We start from the raw sequence: 12,238 nt of genomic DNA, 5'->3' as shown, positions 1-12,238 counted from the left end.
ATGTAAAAAAAGAAATACAAATAAACAAAAAGACATACCCTCCCAAAAGAGCAAACACTGCAAACAATGCAAAAAAAAAAATCAAAACAAAGCTGTTTCATCACTAATATGAATTCTTTAACATGTCCGAAAACATGAAGTAACACTTATTAAATCCCACCCCTTCTCCATAATTAATTAGTAATTCATGATCAAGTAAGATTCCCTTTTATATACAAACATATCAAATATACATCTCTTTTTAAAGATTGTCTATACTCAATCATTTATACCTATACATTAACATACATACATACATACATACATACATACATACATACATACATACACATATATCACCTATATAATTCTGTTTCTGTTCATTTCATATTAAAGAAATGTATATATAGGCCTACAAACAGTTTTTTTTGAATATTTCCTGGTGGTAAATTGTGCTTTGCCTTAAACATGATTGTCTTCTTTGATTCTTTAATTAAAGTAGTCAGAACTTGTGAATTCATACAGCTGTCATTACGCCGGGGTATTTTAGCCGTTGTGTGGCAGCGACCCCAGACGGAGACAGAGCCTGGTGGACACGGGGTATCCAGGTGTTTAAATCGAACAAACCACGTGCGCCTCTGTCGTTGTACAGCGTGTGGCGTGGGGCTCTCATAACAGGGAGTCTGTTCACAGGTAGAACCGGTAAAAGGTCACTTATCTCAGTGTTTTCAGTGTGTTACTAACGAGGCTGCTGTGCAGTAATTTACCAAGGAGCAGTCATGGTATTCCTGTCGCTGTCCTGTTGGATCAGAAGCCGTGGACCAGACAGATACTGGAAAGTCCAAGAAGTTCTCAAACATGCACGGGTAAATGATCACGACTATTTCCTGGAAGCGAATGGGCTAAATGTTGTGATATGTTTGACATTGTAGACTGTGTGGTAGTAAACTGAAAAACATTTTGGATATGAATTCATTTTCTATTTTATTTATTTGTATGTGTTTTATACACGCACTGTTTGAAGACATGTCCCATCATCCCAACCTAATATCAACAGCAGTAATGATGGTCAAATCTGTCTGTTCCTCCTCAGCACTTCAGAGGCAGAAAGAACCGGTGCTACAGTCTTGCTGTGCGGGCTGTCAGAAGAGCTTTTGTATACGCAACCAAAGCCCGAACGCATAAGAAACGCAACATGAGAACGGTGAGACACAAATATGTCATCGGGTGTGATAATAAAAATGTCTGATTATTTAGTGTTCGATGATACAGTTCCTCCTTAACCTCAGACATATGGCTGGTGTACAGGCTTGAATTATATGATTCTCCTGGAATTTATAGTAGTATTATTTATGGACTATTACACAGCCTGGTAAACTCTTAATCAAATCAATTTATTTTTATGTATACATTCTATCTATTTTAAGGCTTTCCATAGAGGTACTGCGTTCATGATTGAAAAAACAATAATTCAGCTGAAATAAAATCCAAGAGTGAAAATGTAGGGTGTTCAAAACGTGATAAAGATACAACAAAATGGTTTAAAAAATGTGTTTGTATTTTCTCTTGAAGGTTTCATTTATTTATCTTTTATAGCTTTTACATTTTGTTGTGACATTCTTATATTTCACCCTCTCTTCTATCCAAATGTATTTATTTATTTATTTGTTAGTAGAACAGTGACTTCTGACATAAATTGCCCTTGATATAATTTATTACTTTCATTGTATTGTTTCAGCTGTGGATCTCACGTATTGCAGCAGCATCGCGAGAGCACGGCATGAAGTATCCCGCCCTCATGCACAACCTTGTCAAGGTTAGTTTTTCAGAAGGTACTACCACTCTATGTTTATTGCGCTGATTATTCACTTCATCTGTTTAAATACATTGTTCTCTCTTCCTCCATACAGAGCAGCGTTCAGCTCAACCGGCGTGTCATCTGCGATCTCGCTGTCACAGAACCTCGGTCATTCCTATCTCTTGCAAAGCTTGCACGGGCGCGGCAACAGGAGGGATTCCGTGCGGCATTGGGTGATGGCAAAGAGCCTTCTGGTGTTTTATCTCGTGTTGTTCTGCTACAGTAAAGGGATTTCAACAGCAACACATTTTCACATTGTTTTGTGATGTTGAGAGCAGTGGCCTATTTGGATTGTGGAAATGTTCATAAAGAAGTCACAGACAATCACTCAATTTCTTTGCTCCACAGTTGCATGAGTATGCTCCACACTGGTAACTTACATTTCTGTTATGTCAGTTTTATCCATGTTGGAGGGATGAGATACTCACAGAGCCCTGTTCCTGAAGTAGAAAGTGGTGTAACATCTTGCTCAATGATGCTTCAGCAGGCCTCCATACTTTAATTTCTAATCTTGAAGCACAGTTTCTAGACTCACTATGCCACCCTGCACTGATGCTGCAGTTTAACACTGTCCTTTGGCTGTCCCTACTATCGAGGCCCTTACTGACAAAGTGTGAATGGGGCAATTATTCCAAATAATGTTAATACGTTTCAAGGGAATACTATTTGAAGTAAATTAGTATTAAAAACACATCTTTACTGTAGATCACAAGGACATAATCATAATCCAAGATGGCTGACTGTGACCAGAATGGCAACTGCTTTTCCACAACCACCGGCTTCTGCTCCTTTTACTGTTCCTCATCACTTCAATCCAACACTTCTATCATGTGTGCCAGAGAGGTTTCTTGCTGTTTTACTTACAAATGTGATGCTATCACTTCAGTTACCTCTCTCAGAATATCAGCATACAACTTATTATGTTATGTTGAAGGAGTCGGATTGAGACTACTGTAAAGTTGTCTAAGAAGCCAAACCTCAACCTTTATCATGTGATGACTTTTGTCTCTTTGTATATAAATGTATTTGATCATTTGTTGTGGTTTTCTTCTGAATGTTTATATCATTAAACATTTTGATACACATGTTTTTAACCTTTTCTTTTTTCAAAAAACATTGACATTTTAAGGAGATATACTATATATAGATATAACAAATTAAAATTATTTCAAAAGGATATCCCTTATGGACATACCATGGTCAGTTGAGAGAATGTTGTTTTGTTCTCAGAATGCAGACACAAATCCAAGTTCATAAAAGTGAAACTGAATTTCTAATGAGTTTCTATCTTACATAAAGTACCTTAAAAGCATGGCAAGCTGGACTGCAAAGAAACTTAGTGGTATATTAAAAGAGTGCAATTTCCAAGAAAAGCTCTTGCTTTTTAAGTTGCTTATTATTATTATTATTATTATTATTATTATTATTATTATTATTATTATCAGTAGTAGTAGTAGTAGTAGTAGTAGTAGTAGTATCTGTCTTTATGTTTTTCCTGGATTATGCATCAGTGTATCTCTATATATTTTAAAGATGTCTGCCATGTAGTGCTTTCTTGATCAATTAGACAAGAAACGAAGGACACAGCAATGTCAATGACCGATGACTTTCAGAGCCAGACAGTCTGATGCAACATCCAAGACATCCATGCCCTTTCACGTGAATTACATTTATTCTATGACCCTCTGGGCTACCGTATAAATGTTGGGTGGGACTACACGAATGACCTCTATTGAAGCGAACTACAGGAGTAACCAATACGAAGAAGGAATACTTGATTCAAGCCAATCGACATTGCTGTTGTTCGGCGTTACTACTGCGCACGCGCATTAGATCACGGCGTGACACGCGTGTGGAGGAAGTGGAATGACAGTTCAGTAGCAGCAGCTGCCTCTTGCACCACACAGAACCGGCAAAACTGTACTTGATCTATTGCACTAAAAATGTCGTGGCTGTTCGGCCTGAACAAGGGGCAGCCCGAAGTGCCCCCCGGTCTCCCGGCACAGCCTCCTCCGCCTCCGCCGCCCGCGGGAGGCTCCAGCGGCGGCGGAGATAAACCCAAGGACAAATGGAGCAACTTCGATCCTACCGGACTGGAGCGGGCTGCTCATGCGGCCAAGGAGCTCGACAAGTCCCGTAAGTGTCTGATGAGGCAGGTTGGCACCAGTCTATAGGTTGGCACACACTGGAGAGGAGAATTCTCAGGGTTTACGTTGTGACATTAATGCACGCGGAGATGCTCCAGCATCCTGCTCCCCTCAGGTTCATGTTGGAGGTCTCTCAGTGATACAGCCGCTTAGTTAATGAGGCCCACACTCACAACCAGCCACTGTACATATATGTCTAACAAGATCTTTGTGAATTTACTGATTGATCTAAGCACCAACGCTGTCCTGGTTTCACCTTCATTCAAACCTGGAGACATGGTTCAAAGGTCATTTCAGGTTACAACATCCGATTACCTCTTGTTTAACATACCTGATGTGATTCCCTTTTTGTTTTTATAAGGTTCTTATCTTGAGAGTTAATTTCCTTTTGTTTTTTTAAATGAGTGGTACAATTGTAAAATGAGAAGTTACATATCTATCACGTTTGATAGGCTTAGTGTTATACTGATTACTGTAAACCTTAGAGTTAGCTGTCACACTTTTCATTTTCTGTGTTTTTCTCCCACCTCTCACTCTATCCAGGACATGCCAAAGAGGCTCTGGACTTGGCCCGGATGCAGGAGCAGAGTACTCAGATGGAGCATCAGAGCAAAATGAAGGTACCACTGCTTCAGGATCACATCAGTACAACCAGCTTACACTTATTAAACAATATAACGTAACAGATGATGTTTATTTCTATTTCCACATGTTATCTGTCATGTTGTAGATAAAAGAAACCCCATTAATTTGATATTTTTTGCCTTTTCAAGAAAGCTTCTTGCATAATCTGATAATGTTGCAGTGGAGTTAAGTTTTCCCCAGTGTTTTGAGTTGTGCATTTCAGTCATTTTTGGCATCTTCTTGTGCAACAGGAGTATGAAGCAGCACTCGAGCAGCTCAAAGGGGACCAGTTACGGATCCAGGGAGAGGAGAGGAGGAAAACACTGAATGAGGAGACCAAGCAGCATCAAGCTGTGAGAACCAAAATTCTTTCAATTTCAATTCAAATTTGCTTTATTGGCATGAACCAAGACATTTTATTTCCAAAGCATATAAATTCATACAATACATTATATATATTCAAAACACACTACACTCACCATATATACATTAATCACACACCATTTTCATTACATATTATATTCAACACTTACATATCAACCATATATTACATATATATATTTATATCTTTCTCTTTCTTTAAGGGGTTTAATCAGAAGTTTGTTGCAAAACTGAACTGGACTGATTAAAGCCATTGATTGACTGCTCTTTCATCCCTTTACAGAGAGCTCAGTATCAAGACAAGCTTGCCAGGCAGAGATATGAGGACCAACTAAGGCAACAGGTGGAGTCATTTTTTTACATATTCAGTGTATAATGCTTGGAAATTAGACCTAAAAGCAAAATGCTGACCATTACGATTTTCAACAGCAAGCCCTGAATGAGGAGAACCTGCGCAAACAAGAGGAGTCTGTACAGAAACAGGAAGCCATGAGAAAAGGTAAAAACTCCATGGCTGTAACTTTAGTGACAGGATTACTAATGGAAGATGTTGAAGGTGTTTGCTCATGTGTTTGTCCTAATGTTGGTTATTACAGCCACAATAGAACATGAGATGGAGCTGAGGCACAAGAATGAGCTCCTGCGCATAGAAGCAGAGTCTAAAGCACGAGCTCACGTGGAGAGAGAAAACGCTGATATCATCCGTGAGCAGATCCGCCTGAAGGCTGCAGAACACAGGCAGACTGTCCTGGAGTCCATAAAGTAAGACATGCGTCTTAGTGTCCTGAATTAGTTAATAAGCACCTTTAAACAAATATAACAGTGCCAGTATTTTCCACATGACTGGCTAGTTTTCAGTGGTGGACAAAGTACACAGCTTCATTACTTAAGTCAAAGTATAGATCCTCCAAGTCAAATATTACTACAATACAAGTGAACCTTGTTCAGTCAGATTATTACTTAAGTTAAAGTACTGAAGTACTTGCTTTTAAAAATACCTAAGCATTCAAAGTACTTCTTAAACAATCTAAAAAAATTGTATTTTTGAAATACACAAATGCAATCAAGAATACATAGGAGTACATTCTGTTAAATTATGTTTATCTAGAAACCATTACTTGATATTTCTAAAATCTATACCATGGAATAAAAACAGGAACTAAGTTACTCCAAGCACAGACAAATTAATTTTGAAATGTTCATCTGGAATGAAACAAATGTTACGTAGCTCAACATGCTTTCTCAGGTTGGACAGTGAATGTTTGTATGTTTGAGCAGAGTGGGAAACAGGGAGAACATTTCAGACCATACGTATCATTCTTCATTTCAAAACCTCTAACACGGGCTGAAGATATGGACATGGGTGCTCAGATGGAGAATTATAGCCATCATTACCACAACTAAATGAACTGCCTGATCTCAGTGAAATCTGCTCTGTGTTTGCTCCACGTTCAACCGTGGAGATGCACGATATACAGGTACGGCTAAAACACTGAGACAAACAGAACTACGCAAACACATTTTACTGTCTTAGGATCAGATTTCAGAAAAGAGAAGGAAATTCATGAGCTGACTTCAAAGCAAACGTAGTGAGTAACTAGAGCATTGATAGAAATGTAGTGGAGTACAAAGTACAATAATTGTCTGCTAAATGTAGTGGAGTAAAAGTAATAAGTTCCCCCAAAAAATAATACTGAAGTACAGATACTCAAAAAATGTACTTAAGTACAGTACTCAAGTAAATGATTCTGTTACTGTCCACCACTGCTGGTTTTGTATGTTCTCTAACTGAATAATCAGTTGCGGCTGAAAGGCGTCCTAACAGTTGACTGGTGTTTACTTTAAGGACTGCAGGTGCTGTGTTTGGAGAAGGATTCAGAGCCTTTGTGTCAGACTGGGACAAAGTCACAGCCACGGTGAGACACCTGTTTCCATCCACAGTTAGATTAGTGAGCAGTTACACTGAATAAACTGACCTGAATTTGCCACTGAATATCACTGATGGGGAGACAGAGTGGGCTACATCAATAAGTAATCTAAAAGTAAATATCTTCTACAAATTCAAGACAGGTTTTGTTTTATTTTAGTGTTGTTGTATGTGTTATTTTTCTCTCTCTTCGTCCCCTGTCAAAAACAAATGTCTGTGGTGTAACCATTGTATTACTTCACCAGGTGGCAGGACTGACCCTTTTAGCTGTGGGTGTTTATACGGCCCGAAACGCAACAGGTGTGGCAGGACGTTACATTGAAGCCAGGCTCGGGAAACCATCACTGGTGCGGGAAACGTCCAGATTCACCGTGGCAGAAGCAATAAAGCATCCCGTCAAGGTAGCTAAGTTGTAACTGAACCTTCTCTGTTCTGTGAACTGAACCTTCTCTTTATGCTAATCAAACTGTTTTGGTCCCTCCTTTGAACCATTCAGACGGTTAAACGGCTAAAGAGCAAACCTCAGGATGCCCTCGAGGGAGTTGTGCTCAGCGTAAGTGGAGAACTTTAGAAACGCATGAAAGCTATGTTCCCTGTTGAGTTTTGTCTCCATTTAATAAAAAACATGCTTTCTATTTCTCAGCCACCCCTGGAAGAGCGTGTGCGTGATGTTGCCATAGCAACAAGAAACACAAGGCAGAACAACGGCCTGTACAGAAACATCCTCATGTACGGCCCCCCAGGCACAGGCAAAACTCTCTTTGCTAAGGTAAAGCTGCAGGCTAAATGAAACGCGTGTTTAAAAACAGGAAAAGCAATGAATCGTCTTAACTCTGAGGTTTTTCCTTTTTTACCAAGTAGAAGCTGGCAATGCATTCTGGGATGGACTACGCCATCATGACTGGCGGAGACGTGGCACCCATGGGCCGTGATGGTGTGACAGCCATGCACAAAGTGTTTGACTGGGCCAACACAAGTCGACGCGGGTGAGCTGCTTGATGTAACAAAAAACAATAATGCACTACACATATATTATCAACATATAAAATCACTCTTTCTCCTGTTACAGACTTCTGCTTTTTGTTGATGAAGCTGATGCATTCCTTCGCAAAAGATCCACTGTAAGTCTGCATGCATTCTTATTTTTTTACGAGTTTAGGAAGTTTTTGTTAAAAATGTTGTTTGTACTTGTTTATCCTACAAAATCTTTTCTCTGTTTATAGGAGAAGATCAGTGAAGACCTCAGAGCTACCTTGAACGCATTCTTGTATCGCACTGGAGAACAGAGCAACAAGTAAAAAGCTCTTACCTAAACATTTCATGTTTCATGTTTCATTTCATTTCTATGCACTGAATTTCACCTTGCATGTGACAACGTGGCCACTCCCCAACATGTCTCACAACTGCTTGACTTTTGTGTTTTTCCTGCAGGTTCATGATGGTCTTGGCGAGTAACCAACCAGAGCAGTTTGACTGGGCCATCAACGACCGTATAGATGAAATAGTGAATTTTGCTCTGCCAGGCCCAGAGGAGAGGGAGAGGCTGGTGCGGTTGTACTTTGACAAATATGTGCTGGAACCCGCCACTGGAGGGAGGCAGTGAGTACAGTCCCCTATGCTGTTAAACAGGGCATTAAGCCAAGTCACTGCATACTTATTCAAATAACTAAGTTCAGCCTGTTAAAACATAGATGATGGAATTCTGTGATATTTAGGGCTTATATAATTACGTAATGCAGCTGCTGAAAGGCTGTACCAGGATTAGAATTACATTTGATTCAACCAATTTTAGATGAAGGAAGGCAAAAGACTGGCAAGGCTTTGGAAAAAACCCTTTTGTTTTTGTTCTCCTCTCATCTATTGTATGCGTGCGTGTACCTTTCTGTGTCTTTGAGCAGGAGGATGAAGCTGGCCCAGTTTGACTATGGTAAAAAGTGCTCTGAGATAGCGAAGCGGACTGACGGCATGTCAGGACGAGAGATCTCCAAGCTTGGTGTGGCCTGGCAGGTACGTTCCATACAGTCATTGTTAACACAGTGAAAAACTTATTACAAATAAAAAATTCAGTGTCTAATATCTTAACATTTTCATTGTTGAGTAAGCCAAAGTGAATTAACATGTGTTGACCCATGTTCTCTTGTAGGCGGCAGCATATTCGTCTGAAGATGGCATTCTGACAGAGGCGATGATTGATGCTCGAGTTGACGACGCTGTCAAGCAGCACCTTCAGAAGATGGACTGGCTGCATGGGGAGGAGGAGGTTCAGGGTAAGACCCTCACTCCCCCAGCCGGGGCAATAACCAGTGGGGGTAAAATAGGCTTTGATCTGCCCCTCAGTGAAGCACCTCAAGCTGAGGAGGTGATCACTCCAGTGCTGGAGATTATTACAAAAGAAGAAGGTGAAAGTAAAGCAACTCCTCCTTCAGACATCGACTCTTTAGAAGAAGGCAAGAGTGGACAGGACTGTAAAGAAGCTTTCAAAGAAGAAACTGTAACAACAGCAGAGAGTTTAGCCAAGCCTGCTGCTTCTGCTACAGAGGAGAAGGAAGACAAAACTGGATCCTCTCCTCCAAAAGATGGAACTCCAGTTTGATTTTTAGATGGTTCAGCTGGAGAAAAAAAATAGTTTACAGCCCCTTTAACTTGTCCATCAGATTGTTTTAAAGTCTTGTTGGACTGGCAGAAGATTAAAGTAAAGTTTTCCAACCAGAACACAGGAGACTCTATCATTCTAATATATAATGTATTGATCATAAAAATGTACTTAACATGGAAACCAGACTGTAATAACAGTATGTAAGTGTTGTACACAGTGAAGTGTTCACTGGAATGATTAAATGGATGTTTTTTTATAAAATGAACTTGTGATGTTTCTTACGTTTTTGGGGGAAAGTCTCTATGATGCTGACCAGTGGCTTGGATGCTGGCTGCAGACACTTAAAGAGGGGCGCTATGCTAACTTTAAGGCTTTATATTGTCCTTTTGAAAGCTTTGTAGTAGCTTTACATGATTTACAGCTCAGAAAAATCTTTAATATTATCAAATTGGTGTCTTTGAAGAACACTTCTTTACAGCCACTGTCTCTTTAAGGAACCCCATAGTGCTCCAGAGGCCTCCCCGACTGCTGCCATGCAACAAAGTTGTGTTTCTCTTTTTAAAATGACAAATTTTGAAATATGTCCAGCTGTTTTGGACATTAAAATTGACTCAGAATATTTGGAAAGGGACAAAACAAATCTCGTAACACGTAACAGAGCAGGACATTAAATATATTTTGCTCTTTTTAAGGACAGTCACCAATCAGTGATATCATGATTTGAGCATATCTGGTATCCCTTTGGCTTACTTCTTGTAAGGCCTCATGATTAAACTTCTGTCAGAATATACAGGACGTCTTTATTAACTGTATAAGCCACTGACTCAGCCAACAACCCTTGTAAGTGTCAAGGGGTTTTGTGGGGTATAACCAAGCAAGACCATCTCTCCACAATTAGAGTCAACAACTGGCTGATGAACAACATGCATATTACTCTAGGTTTCATGAACCCAAATTCTTCAGCTGTAAAGCCTATTTATGGGTAAATACATAAAAACTAGTTCAGTAACGGTACAATTCCTATTATGTGTACACCTACAAGCCTAATATAACAGATTTTGACTCAGGGATAATACTGTATCATTGGGGGGTGACTTGATGTATGACATTTTTAGCCGGAAATAAAAAAATAAAATAGAACAGCCCTGCTTCTGTGCAAAGTCGTCACAGGAGGCCTATAAACTAATGCGATATTGATTATGTACTATATATATTATGATTATATACTAAATATGATAGTCTACATTGGATCGTCAGTCAGCACTTTACCTTCCACATGTGCAGACATGGTCCATCTCCAGCACTAAAGCAATATGAGGTTGTGAATGCCTTGGAAATGTGCACTTATATCAAAGTCTTAAAGTATGAAGTCAAAAGAGTTAATTTGCAACAAAAACTATATTTAAACTTCACCTAGTTTAAAATAGAATAAACTAGCTTAATTGTATCTATTTATGGTTTATTCGTTAGCTGTCAGTGGAAAAGCATTCATTACATAGCGAAATATCAGCTGTTAGATGAAAACATCACTGCGGGTAGCATTTAAAATGAGCCACACCCCACTGCTTTTTACTTGGGACACATTACAACCAGGCTTCACAGTTGCACAATCTTTCCCGCCCTCTCTATTGAAGGCTACGGCTGTTTATCTCAGGCATGTGTGGTTTTGACTTAAAATGAACAAAGCACGTTGACAAGGGTAACAAGTTTTAGTAACCGTGACTAATGTTAGCATACACTCTGGTAATTCTTGAGTGGTATTTCATATTAACTTCCTTCAAGTTTTACTGCTTTTTGCTTTTCAAAAGGTCAAATGAAATTTTCAACCCTATAACACAGGGGCATGAAACTCATTTCAGTTCAGGGGCCACATACAGCCCAAGTTGATCTGAAGTGTCTGAAAATCATAGCATTATAACCTAATGAGAAGGACAACTCAAAATGTTTCCATTTGTTTAAGTGCAATAAAGTACAAGTAGCCTACATTCTGAAAATGTTCACATTTGATGAACTTACTTTCTACAAAAACAGTGGTTGTATTTTTTACCATGATGAGTCTCATAATGGGCTGAAAATTTTACTCTTTAAGCCCTGAAACCTTCTGCAAAAACACCAAACACACAGGTTACCCATTCACCTGACACAGAGTGTAATGTTTACTGCAAAATAACAGATAGATTATAATAATGAAGAAGGTTAAATTGACTATTGTGGACCCCTCAGCTCCAGCAGGAACTGTTTGCTTGCTGGACAGTGTTGTATGCAGGGGTGTAGTGCTAGTGTTAGTAGTTAGTGGATCATCTTATAGTGCTCTAAACAGTCTTTATGAATCTCAACTGGATTATGCAAACAGAAAGTAATCTATTCTCTCAATTTGAGAAAAAAGTCCTGGGAAAAAAAGTGCTGTTCAGGTGCGCTCCGTTAGCACTATGATTTTATGTGACCCCCAGAGGACAAATTTGAAATAGTAGTTACTTTTATTGAAAAATTGCAGTTAATGTCTTCTCTGTCATTTTTTCACTTTGCAAAGTTGTTCCGCGGGCCGGATTGGAACCTCTGGCGGGCCGGTTTTGCCCCACGGGCCACATGTTTGACACCCCTGCTATAACACTTTTGTGGTAGGCATTTGTAGTACAGTGGTTCGGCAAGACAGAGTAACTTGATGATGATCTACATCCGGGTAGGGACGGATTATCCTGTACAAAAGATTACTGAAGCAGATTCAG

General features: G+C 39.5%; 2 protein-coding genes across 2 annotated transcripts; both read left to right on the top strand.

The window, feature by feature from the left end:
- The first annotated feature begins 575 nt into the window (after positions 1-575).
- On the top strand, positions 576-2,922 carry mrpl20 (mitochondrial ribosomal protein L20). Its single transcript, XM_034686641.1, has 4 exons — positions 576-845; positions 1,073-1,183; positions 1,718-1,795; positions 1,890-2,922. The coding sequence occupies exons 1-4, from the start codon at positions 759-761 to the stop codon at positions 2,061-2,063; spliced, it is 450 nt and encodes a 149-aa protein (XP_034542532.1). The 5' UTR covers positions 576-758; the 3' UTR covers positions 2,064-2,922.
- A 707-nt stretch (positions 2,923-3,629) lies between these two features.
- Positions 3,630-9,777, top strand: atad3 (ATPase family AAA domain containing 3). Its single transcript, XM_034686089.1, has 16 exons — positions 3,630-3,973; positions 4,528-4,604; positions 4,860-4,961; positions 5,273-5,332; positions 5,419-5,488; positions 5,586-5,751; positions 6,836-6,905; positions 7,162-7,317; positions 7,413-7,469; positions 7,560-7,685; positions 7,778-7,902; positions 7,986-8,037; positions 8,140-8,210; positions 8,348-8,515; positions 8,815-8,923; positions 9,060-9,777. Exons 1-16 carry the CDS (start codon positions 3,781-3,783, stop codon positions 9,507-9,509), a joined length of 2,052 nt encoding a protein of 683 aa, XP_034541980.1. The 5' UTR covers positions 3,630-3,780; the 3' UTR covers positions 9,510-9,777.
- Positions 9,778-12,238: the final 2,461 nt, after the last annotated feature.

The sequence above is a fragment of the Notolabrus celidotus genome, chromosome 1, assembly GCF_009762535.1.
Source record: "Notolabrus celidotus isolate fNotCel1 chromosome 1, fNotCel1.pri, whole genome shotgun sequence".
Classification (NCBI taxonomy): Eukaryota; Metazoa; Chordata; class Actinopteri; order Labriformes; family Labridae; genus Notolabrus; species Notolabrus celidotus.
This window is presented reverse-complemented; position numbering and strand designations above follow the sequence as displayed.

Excerpts from the sequence above, each read along its gene's own strand:
- mrpl20 (XM_034686641.1), top strand. The coding sequence starts at position 759 with ATGGTATTCCTGTCGCTGTCCTGTTGGATCAGAAGCCGTGGACCAGAC. Across the intron at positions 846-1,072 it reads AAGTTCTCAAACATGCACGG|CACTTCAGAGGCAGAAAGAA; the intron begins GTAAATGATCAC and ends GTTCCTCCTCAG. Across the intron at positions 1,796-1,889 it reads TCATGCACAACCTTGTCAAG|AGCAGCGTTCAGCTCAACCG; the intron begins GTTAGTTTTTCA and ends TCCTCCATACAG.
- atad3 (XM_034686089.1), top strand. The coding sequence starts at position 3,781 with ATGTCGTGGCTGTTCGGCCTGAACAAGGGGCAGCCCGAAGTGCCCCCC. Across the intron at positions 6,906-7,161 it reads GGGACAAAGTCACAGCCACG|GTGGCAGGACTGACCCTTTT; the intron begins GTGAGACACCTG and ends TTACTTCACCAG. Across the intron at positions 7,686-7,777 it reads GCAAAACTCTCTTTGCTAAG|AAGCTGGCAATGCATTCTGG; the intron begins GTAAAGCTGCAG and ends TTTACCAAGTAG.